Source organism: Chamaea fasciata, unplaced genomic scaffold, assembly GCF_029207755.1.
Source record: "Chamaea fasciata isolate MVZ Bird 193981 ecotype frontalis unplaced genomic scaffold, bChaFas1.0.hap1 SCAF_2, whole genome shotgun sequence".
NCBI lineage: Eukaryota > Metazoa > Chordata > Aves > Passeriformes > Sylviidae > Chamaea > Chamaea fasciata.
The window spans coordinates 23,054,279-23,067,394 of record NW_027094087.1 but is presented as its reverse complement, the minus strand read 5'-3'; the positions used below and the strand labels follow the sequence as shown (position 1 = coordinate 23,067,394).

At 51.4% G+C, this 13,116-nt stretch overlaps 1 protein-coding gene across 4 annotated transcripts in view; it reads left to right on the top strand.

The window, feature by feature from the left end:
* Positions 1 to 12,362, top strand: part of LSAMP (limbic system associated membrane protein) — a 993,127-nt gene extending 980,765 nt beyond the window's left edge. For 3 of the 4 annotated variants that reach the window (XM_066175262.1, XM_066175261.1, XM_066175259.1), the window contains one exon: positions 4,833 to 12,362. In XM_066175262.1, coding sequence (XP_066031359.1) covers positions 4,833 to 4,930 — 98 coding nt within the window. In that variant the 3' untranslated portion in view covers positions 4,931 to 12,362. The remainder of the gene's footprint in view (positions 1 to 4,832) is intronic. The other variant, XM_066175260.1, reaches the window with a different exon arrangement.
* Positions 12,363 to 13,116: the final 754 nt, after the last annotated feature.

Genomic DNA, 13,116 nt, shown 5'->3' with positions numbered 1-13,116 from the left:
CCATGTGCTCTTGGCTGGCCCCCACCTAGCACCCACAGAGGACAGGACTGAAGGTTAGACAAGACCCTTGGACTGACCCAGCAAAGGTCTTTCCTTGTGGTGTTTTCCTCAGGCTGTTTTTTGAGGATGAGAGGAGCTCTTGTCTTTGCAATCAATCTAGCTGTGGTTTGCTCTGAATGTAAGCAGCACCTTGCTTTTCCCATCTTCCTCTGCCATCTAATCCAAGTTTCCCCATCCTTCTCGCTGTGTCTTTTCCTACACTCTTCATGGGAGTAGGACCAGCTCTTGAACCATCACACACACAGGCATTACAGCTATACCACACCAAGTCTGGTACAGCAGCACACATCCCCATGTCCTCTCTAGTGAAACCTTGGCTAGGCTGGCTTGCAGCCCTCTGCATATGACAGCGTGCAGCAACTCCTCTGCCTCATGCTGTGTCAAGGGTTTGCCTGCAGGAGCGTTAGGCATGGGGTGAAAATGCTGATGTCCCAAATTGAAGGGTCTTGCCACCCCTTCTGCATCTTCCCTCAGAAGTATGTGGAAGTTCTCCCAGAAGCGTTAGGGAGGACTCCTGGAGCCTCTCTGTGCCAGGCTGTTATTCTGGGCTGTTGTACACAGGCAGGTGGGCAGTGAGGTCACTATGGCATGGATCTGTTTTTCCCATTGCTAAATTTAAGGATGCAGCTAGGGTTACGCTGTGTTGGGGAGAGGGGTGGCATGGGGGCTGCACACGGTTCCCGTCACCCATGTGAGAACTACAACTCTCCAAATCTTGGCCAAGCCTACCTTGCGGTGTTGCACCAATGCAGATCACTCAGGCTGAATGTGTGGCACCAATAAGCCTTGGAAACACAGGATGCAGTGTCCCATGAGGCTGTTGCAGCACAATTAGGCACCATGGCCGGGCTCCACTTGCCTCTGCACCAGGTATCCAAATGTCTCACATTTGGAGCAAGGAAGAGCAGTGCAGTTGTTCTGCCCTTGACAGTTTTCAGTCTCTTCCTTCTTGATTTGCTTAATGGGATCTGACTCGGTCAACATGTAGGGTCTGGGGTCCCTTAGGGGTTTAGCTGTGAAATGCTGCCAGATATTCGTATTAGCTCATCAGCATCGGAAACCTAATTTCCTCCCCTTCAAAGCTGTTGCGCGGTCACGGACTTGGCAGGGCTGCCCATTTGCCGGGGCAGGGTGGGATGAATAGCCTGGGATATTACAACAGATTCCCAGAGCACAGGCTCAAGGTTACCGAAGCGGGAGAACGCAGGGCAAACCCCGGAACTGCCGGTGCCAGCGGAGAGGGAGCAGGGGTGCCCAGCCGGGGCTCTTTGGGGGGCGCTTCTTGGGGGTCTCCGCCGCGCGGTGGCCGCCAGAGGGCGCCGGAGACCGCGGGCTGGCCCGCTGCTGCCGCAGGACCGGGATGGAGAGGGATGTGCGGGATGGAGAGAGGATGTGCGGGATGGAGAGAGGATGTGCGGGATGGAGAGGGATGTGCGGGATGGAGAGAGGATGTGCGGGATGGAGAGAGGATGTGCGGGATGGAGAGGGGGTGTACGGGATGGCGAGGGGATTTGACATGGGGGCTGCAGCTCCGGGATGGCGAGGGGATGTGCGGGGATGGCGAGGAGGCTACAGGGCGGGGGGTTTGCGAGGGGTCTGTGCGCTGGGGACTGCAGGGGTGGGGGATTGCTGGGGATCCGTGCGCTCGGGGGGTCGGGTCTGCAGTGTGCGTGTGCACACCTGGGGGAGCTGTGCCCACGCGTGCCTGTCCACGTGTGCACGTCTCGCCGTGCAGCGGGGCGGGCGCACCAGGGGAAGGCAGCGCTCAGGTGTGCGGGTTCTGCAGCACACCGTGGCCGCTGTGGGGGCTGGCGCTGTTCCCCCCCCCCCCCCCTCCAGCGTGGGCGCTCACCCGTGGCCGTGTGAGTGCCTCGGTGCCCACGGCAGCGGCGTGCACAGCCCACAGCAGCAGCTGCTCGTGCACACACGTGGAGAAGTCATCACGCAAACACGGGCTGGCACAGCCCGAGGTGTGGCTGGGAAGGAAGAGTGACAGTGATAGAATGAATTGAAAACGGATCTTGTTTCCTGCAGAAAATCTCGCTCAAAGCCAAGCATAGTATTTTCTTCCAGCATTTTCACTCTCTTATTACACTTGAGCAGCTGTTGTCCCCCAAAACATTTTTTTTTTTTTTGTGATAGAATTATAACCTTCCCACATTTTTACAGTACTTGTGACAGTAAATGTAGCACCCATGGCATGTACTCTAGCTGGCTGTGCTGTAAAACCCAGAGATTCCATGTGGCCCCCAAGGCCACACTGGATCCCAGTCCTCCCAGCCAGCCTAGCACTACCCAACACCTACGCAGCCTGCTGGTGAGAACAGCTGCTGATGTTAGCCTGTGGTGTGGCACAGAAGGTGATCAGGACTGCGCTTGGAGAGGTTTCTGCAGCCAGCTCCACCATCTGACTGGGACACACAGGGAGCCATGAGAACATGTATCATTTTTCATCTCTGGAGATGGGAGTTTCAGCCTTTCAGATGCCCTCAGACACACAAGCTCAAGCAGAACAGAAGCTGGTGTGACCCTCTCCCAAGTCCTCCATCACACCACAAGTCACTGTGTGTCCTCTCTTATACCTAGATATTGCAGAGGCTCGTCTCTTCAGCACACCACTACCACACCATGTCATGCCTCAGCCTCCAGTCCCCATCAGGCTCCCAAACTCTGATCCCTGCATTTAGATGCATTAAGGCAGCACTACCCAGCCAAGGCCAAATGTCCTCTTGCCTATGCTGTGCTGGGTGTGCAGTGCATGCCACCATTGGTGCAAATGCCCTTGCTCTGGTTGCATGGACACCCGAGAAAAGTGGCAAAGAGGAGGAATGATTGTCACAAGTATGTCATGTGCATGTCCATGTATGTTTTAAGACAAATAGTATTTAAGCCAGATAGTAAAAATGGGGTGCCTGATTTTTTTTGTGGGCTACACACCCTGCTTGGCGTGCTCTTATTTATTTGCTGGGCCAGAGGAGTCATGTTCTATGCCAAAAAGGGATGCAAATGGTCTCAAACAGCCTCCCCACCATTATCTGACTGTGAAAGATGCTTTTTTTCTGAAATATAGGTGCAGTAGGAGTAGTAGCTGAACTGAAACTTGTTACTGAGTTTAGGGGAGGAAATAAAATGAGTAAAAAACCAACATTGTAGGATTTGTGTGACAAGTCATAAAAGGTGCACGTGGACTAGCTAAAAAAAAGAAGCTATAGATGGAACAAAAATTTTGCACACAAATCAGCACATCCTTCCTTAATAATGAAAGAATAGAACTGGGGCACAAACAGCTACTCTAGTCAGCTACCTTAGGAAGAAATCAGGCAAATGAATTGCAAAGGAATCTGAGGGACTCGCAAGACATCCCTCTTGGATTTGCTGCCTTTTAGTCACCAGCTCAAATTTAATAGTGACTGTGCTGCTGAGCAAGCCTGTGGCACCTGTGCTCCACCCAGGAGAGCGGGGCTCTTCACCTCTGCAGGTTGTGAGGAAGCAGCTGTACTTCAGTTTCACGGAGCTCTCCTGAACAGGGCCTGTTTTGTTGGGGTTTTTTTTGGCTCCCCTCCGCCATCAGAAACATCTTTCCTTGGTAGTAAGGATGATTTCTTTCTTCCATAGCAGGATCAGTTCCAACATAAAACCTCATCTCCATCTCCACACTCCAGCATCTTACACACACACATATCTGTATAAATTTACATGTACATGTGTGTGCATGCATACATATAGAAGCACTTTATGTGCACATACATGTGGTGAGCCTGCATTTACAGACCCACAGCCACAGACACCTCCCTGACCAATTACAAAGAAAAGGCTGCCGAGGCTTGGGGTTGCAGGGTGAATTTAAAACAGCACTACTGCCGTTAAAGCCATCCAGAAAAGGGAACCCATAAATGAGAGGATGAATGAGAAGATGTCAGGAGTGTTAACACTTAATATTCCCGCATCGAGGCTGCATTATTTGTTGCTGCAGCAGCACGCTGCTCCCTGCCCCCTCCGATGGAGCCTGTGGATGCACATGCACATACGTGCAACTTCATTTCCCACCCTCATGAAAAACCAACCTCCCTGGCATACCCTGCACCCTCAGCCCACAGGTTCTGTGTCACAGGGCTGTAGGTATCACAGTGAAGCCTTCCTCCACCCTGACTCAGGAACAAATAATTACAGTGCAGCCCTGGGAGGGAGGAGAGGTGTCTGCTGGGTGGGCCCATGTTTATTGATCCAACCACTGTGATGGATCAGCTCCTGTGGAGCTGGTGTCTTCCTGCAGACAGCTACTGGCCACTGTGCAGAATTACAAGGAGTCCTGGCATCTCAGGGCCACCACTGGGAAGGTGGTGGAGCAGGCAGGTCCAGCAGGTGGTGACCAGGGACTGCATCTGCAAAGGTGTGAAGCATATTCCTGAACTGGAAGGCCAGCAGCCCCCAGCTGGAGGCACAGCAAGGGTTGGGATGTGGTCAGCAGCCAGGGTTGAGCCTTCCCGCTTGCTCCAATCCCTGTTCCTCCAGCGTGGGTGTTGTTCAGGGAGAGCCACATGCCATTGGAATGCTGGGCTGAGGGAAGGAGGATGCTGATGGGCTGGCAGGCAGCAGACTGTAGCTGGGCTGGAGGGAGTCTCACCAAGGTGGGAAGGCAGCTGTGCCCTGCAGCCCAAACCCACCACAGCAGGGACAGCCTGGGGCTGAAGTGCTGTATTCCTGTGTCACCCACATTTCACCCAGCCTCATGTAATCTTGTCTTCTTTTCTCTCCCTTCTCGCACCCTGCAGGACCCGGCACAGGGAGAGTAGACAGCGGCTCCATGAGTTTGGCCGTCCCACTGTGGCTTCTGGCAGCATCCCTGCTCTGCCTACTCAGCAAATGTTAATACAAATCAGAATTAAAATAATAATATTAATAATAATTAAAAAAACAACACGACAACAACAACAACAACACACAAAACAAAACGCGTTATACAGGAGACAGAGCGAAGAGAGGGGAGAGAGAAAAAAGAGGGGGGGAGAGAGAGAGACGACTGTTTCTTTCACAACTTTTGTGTGTTCAGGAGCGAAGAGGGGGGAGAGGAAAAATTACAGCAAAGAAGACTCAGCAACATTTAATCCAAAACCTGAAAAGCAAAAGCCGGCTGTCAAGTCATCGACTGCCTAGGAGGCAACACGAAGCGAGGGAGAGGATGGGGCACCAGCAAGGATCGTGTCGCCGGAGGATGCTGCAATGTAAACAATCCAACAAAACCTGCAAAGCCAATCAAAAAGAAGATCCCTTTTCTTTTCTCTCCTCCTTCCTCTTTTCCATACTCCCTCACTTTCCTTCCTTCCTCCTCTTTCTTTCTTTTGCAGAAAGAGGTCTTTGCTTCGGTGTCTATAGCCATTTAACTTTTTGGATGCCCTGGGTCATTTTTGTGAGCTAATGCTCAGCCAGTTCATACTTTTAAAAACAAATCTGAAAAAAAAAAAAAAAAAAAAAAAAAAGAAGAAGAAAAAAAAAAGAAAAAAAAAAAGAGAGAAAAGAAAAAAAAAAGCCACAAACCAGAGCAAGTCACCTGAAGCTCTCTGCACACTGGTGTCCTGTGAAGAACCCCTTCCTCTCTTCATTTCACCCTGCGCTCATGTGCACCCAGCCCTTGCTAAACACTTTACCTGTCCCCTCCTTCATGCAACATCACCCCCACAGGCCTGAACTAAAGCTGTGTCAACTCTACTGAAAGCCTACTTTTCTTTCTTTTTCTTTTAAAATCCTCTTCCTTCCCCCACCTCAATTCAACCAGGTGTCTTTCTCTTTCTCCTGTGTATGCCTGTGTGCGTGCGTGCATGCATGTGTGGCTCTTGCTCCACCTTCACTCTTTCTCTCTTTCTCTTGCTCTCTCTCAGCATGCAAAACGAACAGTCCATGTGTACATATGCTCATCCTGTTGTAGATAATGTCCTGCCTTGTAAGTGTCAGACAAGATGCAGAGAGATCACTTAGACAGAGAAGAGGGGTGAGGAGAGAGGGGCAGCTGCAACACAGGTTCGCATTTTATCCCCTCTCCTGTGTCCTCACTGGCTTTTTGTCTTCTGGCCACCTTGCTTGCAAGAGTCAGTCTGCACCCTTGTCTAGGCTTTTTTTTCCTCTCCCACCTCCAACCTGTTTGGCTCTCAGCCTCCAAGTACCAGCATAGCAGCCCGTGCTATGCATGAGTGCGTGCACTCACGCATGGGGGTGTGCACTCATGTACAATTGTCCAAGCAAGCAGAAGAAACCAGGACTGGCCTACAACACTATGGACTGAAGAGTGCAGCCACCATTCCTCCTGGAGATGGGGAGGCTGGGCTGGTGGGATGTGAGTGATGAGACCTTGGACATCACCAAGCAGCCATTCCTTTTAGGTATAGAGGGCATAGGAACGATACCTCAACATGAAAACCACAATCTGGTCAATCCTAACCATTTTGGTAGACATGCAAAAATAGAGCCAATACCCTTTTTTGTCGCTTTGTTGTTTTTGTTCTTACTGTCCTCCCTGGCGTAAAAGGAAATGTAGGCTGTGTAAGGGTGAGTGTGTGTGTGCATGTGTGTATGCTGTACACCACTGCTATTACAAAACTCACTGCAAATTCCACATTTGAAAGAAATTGGGTCAGAAAATGTCCAGGACCTATGAATGCAAGAAATAAAACAAATGTCAGGTCTAAAATCCTGGGCTTACAAAGTAGGAGCTTAAAATGATGCAGCAAAGAATCTGGCAGCACAATTTCCCCTGCTCTTCTCTTATCTCAAGAGTGCTGCTGGTCTTGCTGGAGAGTGCCCTTCACTTCCCATGGCAGAATCACACACAGAGGTGCCAACAAGAGAGGCTTTAGTGGTTCTTAGGTGAGGAGGTGATAAAAAACTGTGAGAAACAGGACTGCAAAAATGCTGGGTAGCGGCTGGATTTGCCACACCAGCTCAAGGTCTGCTGCAGGAGCCAGAGTGAGCAGGGGCTGCCGTGCCCGTGTGTGGGTTGGGGCAGAGGGTAGAAGACTCCTGTGTCCCCTGGCCCGTCACGAGCCACAGTGTCCACCAGCAGCAAAGACGATAAAACAGGGTTTATTGGGCAGGCCTTTTTTGGAGAGAGGGATGTGCAGGGGAGAGCTTGATTTAGCCCACTGAAATCGAGTGACCATCCCACGACAGCACAGTGTTTCACAGGCGCTCAGCCGCTCAGCTTTCAAGCAGCAGCCAGTTTGCTCCTCTGTATTTACCCTGGGCGCCGGGGCAGTGGCAGCACTGCTGTGCTCATGCAGGCAAGGGGGAAACAGCTTGGCCTTGCAGTATGCGGGAGGGGATACCCACCAGGTGGCCCCTGCCTGGAAGGAAAGCGGGAATTCCTGCCTGTGAGCCCGTCCCTACCTTTGGGCGGGTGCGGTTCCTGCCTGCGCTGAGCGCGGTGCCTGCGCCTTGCACTGCGGCACTGCCGGCGCTGCCCCTCGCTGCTGAGCTCAGCTGTTCCCAGAAGCAGCAGGCACGCAATTAAGCAGGCAGTCAAGGGCTCCTCCCAGCCAGCCAGAAGTGCAAGGAAATGTATTAAAGAGAAACGAGAGGCTGAAGTTTGGGCGTTGCAAGGGTTGGTGTAGAGCTGCTGTGGTATTGGATGGTGGTAATCTATGCTCCTCCACACCCCAAAGCCATACCTGCAAGAGAGTGCAAGTGGGCAACTGGTGCTTGAAATCTACCCAAGGCATCCAGGAATGGCTCCCTTCCTCCAAAATTGGGCAGTCATTGATGGGAATTGGGCATCCCCTTTGGAGACTGTGTGTGTGTCAGCCCAGAAAAGAAATGCCCTGCATCCTTCAGAGCATTCAGACATCCCAGTCCTTGTGCCTAACCTTCAGAAGGGCCATCTAATTCAGAGTCTTAGTTACAAGTCCAGATTTTCTGCTGCTTCCTCTTTCCCCTGGTACAGCCGTGAGCTGATCCTGGTCCCAGAAGCCAGGTCTGGGAGCTGCACCCTTTCCTGCACACTGGCACGAGGGAAAACAACACACTGCTCTTTCTTGGGGGCATACCTATGCCTGGATTTATTGGCACAGGCTTGTTGAAAAAGGAGGGCAGCCTGCAGTGTCTTGCTGTGCCAGGCTGCTCCTAAGGGCTGAGTCAAGCCCACTTTAGGTTCTTTGATGTCAACTCGGTTGCTATGGTAGCGCCTGTCCCATGTGTTCTCTGCATGTGCTTTTGTCACTGTGGGGTCACTCCCAGGCACTGGGGTGACACACATCAGACCCCTGTGGTGTGGTGGCAGTCATCAAGTCCTGGCACCTCATTATCTCATGTCTGTTTTGGTTCGAAGGAGTCTTGAGGGGATGTTTTTTTAGATGTCAAGGCCCAGAGGTGTATGATTAAAAGGGAAATATCTCACTAAAAGCAGAGCATCCATTTTTTTTAAGCCATCTGCCCATTAGGGGGCGAAATGGCCCCAGTCCCAGTGCTGGGATCTGGGCTTTCCTGCAGGCCCTGGGCAGATCTTTGCCTCTGTTGCATAGCTGTGAAACAGGGTGAAAGCCAGTTATTTGCAGACCTCTCTGAGAAGAGCCACCAACACCAACTATGCTTGTTGTCTGCAGAAGTGCTGGGAACCCCACTTCTGGCATTGTCTGTTCCTAGCTGGGCTGGGGCAATCGTGGGTATGTTGGAGCTTGATTTTCTCCAAGAATCTAATCCTGTGAGCTGCTGTGTGCTTCACAGGGTGCTGTAAAAATCCCCCTGTCTGTCCTGAACTCAAGCTGAACTCAAGCTCTCCTGAATTTGAGAAACTGCTCAAAGCACCAGTCAAGAGGTGAGCCCAGATGAATATAAGAAACACAGGCAAGGTCTAATGCCTTTTCCCATTCTTTCTCCCCTCCACCCTCTGACAGAGATGTTGCAATGGCTTTTCTCATGTCTCAGGCCCTTTTCTCTGAAACTGTTTCTCCTCATCATCTCTTTTCCCTGTTTACATTGCTATCTTTCCCATCACCTCCCAAAAAGCTGTGTTCTTGCTTCCTGCTGCCTCTCAGCTGGTTGGGGACCAGGGAAGATGGGAGTTTGGAATGGGACACCAGTTCCTCGAGCTTGTCAGTGTAATTGTGTTTGATTGATGGAGATTTAACATTTAGTGTTATAAAAAGATACAAACAAAATGGAAAAAAAATGTATTTCTTCTACTGGTTTGTAAATACTACAAGAGTTACATGAGATGTCTGGTAATGTCCAAGCAGAGGAACAAAAACTTAGATTTCATATATGGCCCCGTAATTGCTAGCAGATTTCTAACCCTTTTCGGATGACCGAGAGGAGGGGTGAAGGCAAGTCTTTCTGAAAGGAACTGGACAGGGGAACTGCAGCCACCCCTGAGCCACATGAACTCCATGCTTGATTGTAGGATGTTGCTTGGAGCGTGTGCCTGGTCAGATGGAAAACGAAGCAAAGGCCTGTCTCTGAACGGCTGGGAAGGGCACTGTGGGATGCTCCAGCCGACACCTGTATCCTGGCAGTTGTGTCCATTTCTGTTTGTTTGCAGCCCCACACCCGCGGGCTCGTTGCTCAGTGACACCCTCTCCTCCTCCCCTGTACCCGCTTTCTTCACCAGTGAAGTTGTGTCGCCCCATGCTAGCCCCGAGTGCATGTGAACGTGCCATTCATGGAGATTTCATTGGTGACATGCATTGTGTCAAGAGTTAGTCTTTGTCTGCACATCTTTCTCACACCACTGACTGTTCACCACTTGGGCAGATCGCTCGTGCACTGCTGCTCGCCACACTTCTGGTCAAAGAACATCTAAGCCCCACCAGCTCCTCTTAGCTCCAGGTGCATCCAGACCATGCCCCCCAGGCCACCTGTCTGAGCAACCCCATTCTGAAAGTCCAAGCACACATCATGGACAAAGCCACCATCCAAAGCCACGTGGCCTCCAGGCTGAGTAGAAGTGACACATCTGGAAGGAATCTGGGGGAGCAGCAGAAAGTCCTGATGAAACAAGAAGATCTGGGAAGTCGGAGGAGTTATGCTAGAATCCTTCACAGCCCCACCAGCAGATGATATTTCAGCTCAATTTTTGTGCAGTGTTTCATCACTTCGCCTTTCCCTGGTGAGGGAATCTATGGGCACAGGGAAACACCTCTTCTCCTCCCAACCCCTCACACCTCTGCTTCCTCTCCTCCAAGCACACTGACCTGCAGCCCAAATCATCATGGTGCTTGATGTGATGTAGCAACTGACATGGGGGATGGCTGACCAATACAGCATGACAGAGGAGGTGCCAGGGGGCTGAGCAGTTCTCTCTCTTTATCTCTCTCTCTCCTGATGGTGCACAATCTTACTGCTTCTCTGACCCAAGGACACAAAACTTCTTGAGTTAGGGATGCTGGGAACAAACTGTCCTATGGGAAGAGCAAAACTTGAGGCAGGGAAGTGATGGAGAAGCTGGATGGTTATCTCCAAGATGTGATGCCGGTGGAAAAGGGTAGGGATGAGTGCTGTCCATCATCCATGCGCAGAACTCTCAGGTTCACCAGCGAGGAGACCATGGCCTCTCAACTCTAATCTTAGAGTGGCTTCATTTCCAGTGGGATGCCCAGAAGATGATTTTTTTTTAATTGCATGACTCTGCTGACTAAGAGCTGTGTCACACCACTAAAACCACTTTCACTTTTCCTTCTTGAAACTTGCTAGAACAGTGATCAGGCAGCTCCCAGAGCCCCCCAAATTTTGCCTAATGGTTGGCTCCCATTAGGGCAACATATGGTGCTTGCTTTTTGGTTCACTCGCTGTAACGGGGGAGCAGAGCTCATCTTGGTGAAAGCACGTCGGTATGGTCCTCTGTACCTCTGTGGGTCAAGGTGATGGAGTGAGGCCAGGACACCTACCAAGGCAGGCCTTGGGCGAGAGGAGCAGCCCTCCTAATTAGCCCAGGCAGGTGGGAAGCCAAGGATCCTTTACTTGCTGCAGGCTTGTGTTAGTTGGTGCCACAGCATCTCAGACTGCCCCAAAAGCCTTGTAGAAGTGCCCAGGCAGTGGAGAAGGAGCGGGCAGGGACAGGGGGACATGACTGCAGCACAGCTGGTGGGGGCTGCATGAGCAGCAGTGCTCCTTGGGCAGTGTAGCTGGGGATGGGGCAGAGATTGCATCGCAGAAGGGCCCTTCTTCCCCTGCTTGTCCTCATGGCGCGTCAGGAGCTCCCTCCCAGCCTCCCAGGGCATGCTCAGCATGCAGCAAAATGGGCCTCAGTGAGTAAAGCAGTGTGACACCACGGTGGCTCCAGCTGCGTCCTGAGGAAAGGCATGTGGATTTTCTGTACGTAACAGAGGGCTCATGGGTGGAGACGAGGCGCAAGGCCTACCTGGGAGCCAGGCAGTGAGGACAACACGTCCCAGGCGGGGGTGTCCTTCTCCAGAATTGTGACATTTGCTCCCCGTTGGGCCACGCACAGGCGCATACGCACACGCCCACCAGCCCCACCGCGCACATGCTACAGGAGCGCTCCCGGGCGCTCCTTCCCCACACCCTCCATCACGCACAGCCACGCAGGTGCTCGGCCACCTGCTCCTGGTGCTGGCTCTGTCTGTGACACACAGCTACGTTGTGACCTCCTGAGGAGCCAGGAGAAGGCGTGTGGGTGCCTGTGCCTGTGCCTGCGGGAGCACATGTGTGTGCCAGGAAAGGGAGGAGGGGGCACAAAGCAGGAACCTGCCTCCGCGGTGCCACCGTCACCTCCAAAAATCATTCCACCTTCCCAGCTGGAGCCAAGATTCATCCTCTAGACCTTGAGAATGAAGGCCAGTCCCTTCTTCTTGCTACACGGTGGGGTGGTTAGAACTCTCCTCATTAACAGTGTTATATACATATAAATATATATATATATCTATATCTTTATATATATTTTTCCCCAGCACTGTAGACATGAGCTGAACTTCTCTTTAACGAAACGAGAAAATGGCCATTTTATTTTTTGCCATTGTTTTGGTTTTGAAACTAGCTCTGTGAAAGAAAGTTTTAAAAGCTCAAGTGTGTGTGTAAAAGAACCAATCAAAAGAACTAAACAACCCAACAAACAAATGAACAAAACCCAGTGATGGAATAAAAATAAAAGAAGCTTTTTATTTTTTCTTTTCTCAATGTATTTAACTTCTGTTATCTCGTTTCTGTTTCTTTACATGTATGAATGCTCTGCTCTTCTGTGATCTTAAAAAAAATACAAAAAAATACAAAAATTAAATATACGTGAAGAGGAGGTAATGTTTCTTCATTTCCCCTCCCTTCCTTGCATGCACTGGCTTGTCTCCTCTCTGATCATGTCTAGTGATGACTTTCCAGCCCACAGGGGGAATGTGGGCCAAGGTACCCCTTTCTCTCACCTTCCTTGGAGGGGCAAGGTGGTCCAGGGCTGCAAGTGAGGCAGAGGCCAGTGGCTTGGGACTGAGGGTGCTGTGTCACCCCAAGCAGTCTGACCCCTTCAGTGCAGTGCATGGGGATGAAGAGAGCAGGCTGGCTGGAAATAGGTGTGAGATGGGGCTGCCAGGAGGAGATGCCATAGGCAAAACTGCAGTGCACACCCCGGAAGTCAGCACTTGCCTTCAGCTTCTTGTTTGGTTTGGGTTTTTAAAATTAGTTAAATTGCATGATTGTATGTGTGTGCACAGTTAGAGGTTGGGATCAAGTCTGCAGTCCCAGGAGGGGAAGAACAAGGAAGCTGATGGAAGGAATGGACTGAGGCTGAGCTGCTTAGGCAAGCATGGGACAGGATCACCAAAAGACAGAGCATGATGTTGGAGATGCTGGAGAGAGGGAAGGGGGGTGGTGGGGAAGGAGACATGAAATGCTGGGCAGAAAACAGCATAATGCAGCACTGGAGAGGCCAGGCTTTATGACAAGGAGGGAGTGGGGAAGCAGGGGAATGGAGAGGGCATGGGGCTTGGAATGAGGGCAGCCAGGACAAGGGGAAGAGGGGCAGGAGTCTTGTGCCATGGTCACAAGCAGGCATGAGAGGAATAGGTTAGAAGGGAGCAAGAGGAAGAGGGCAGCACAGTAGCCTGGGCAAGTTTTCAAGCAGACACA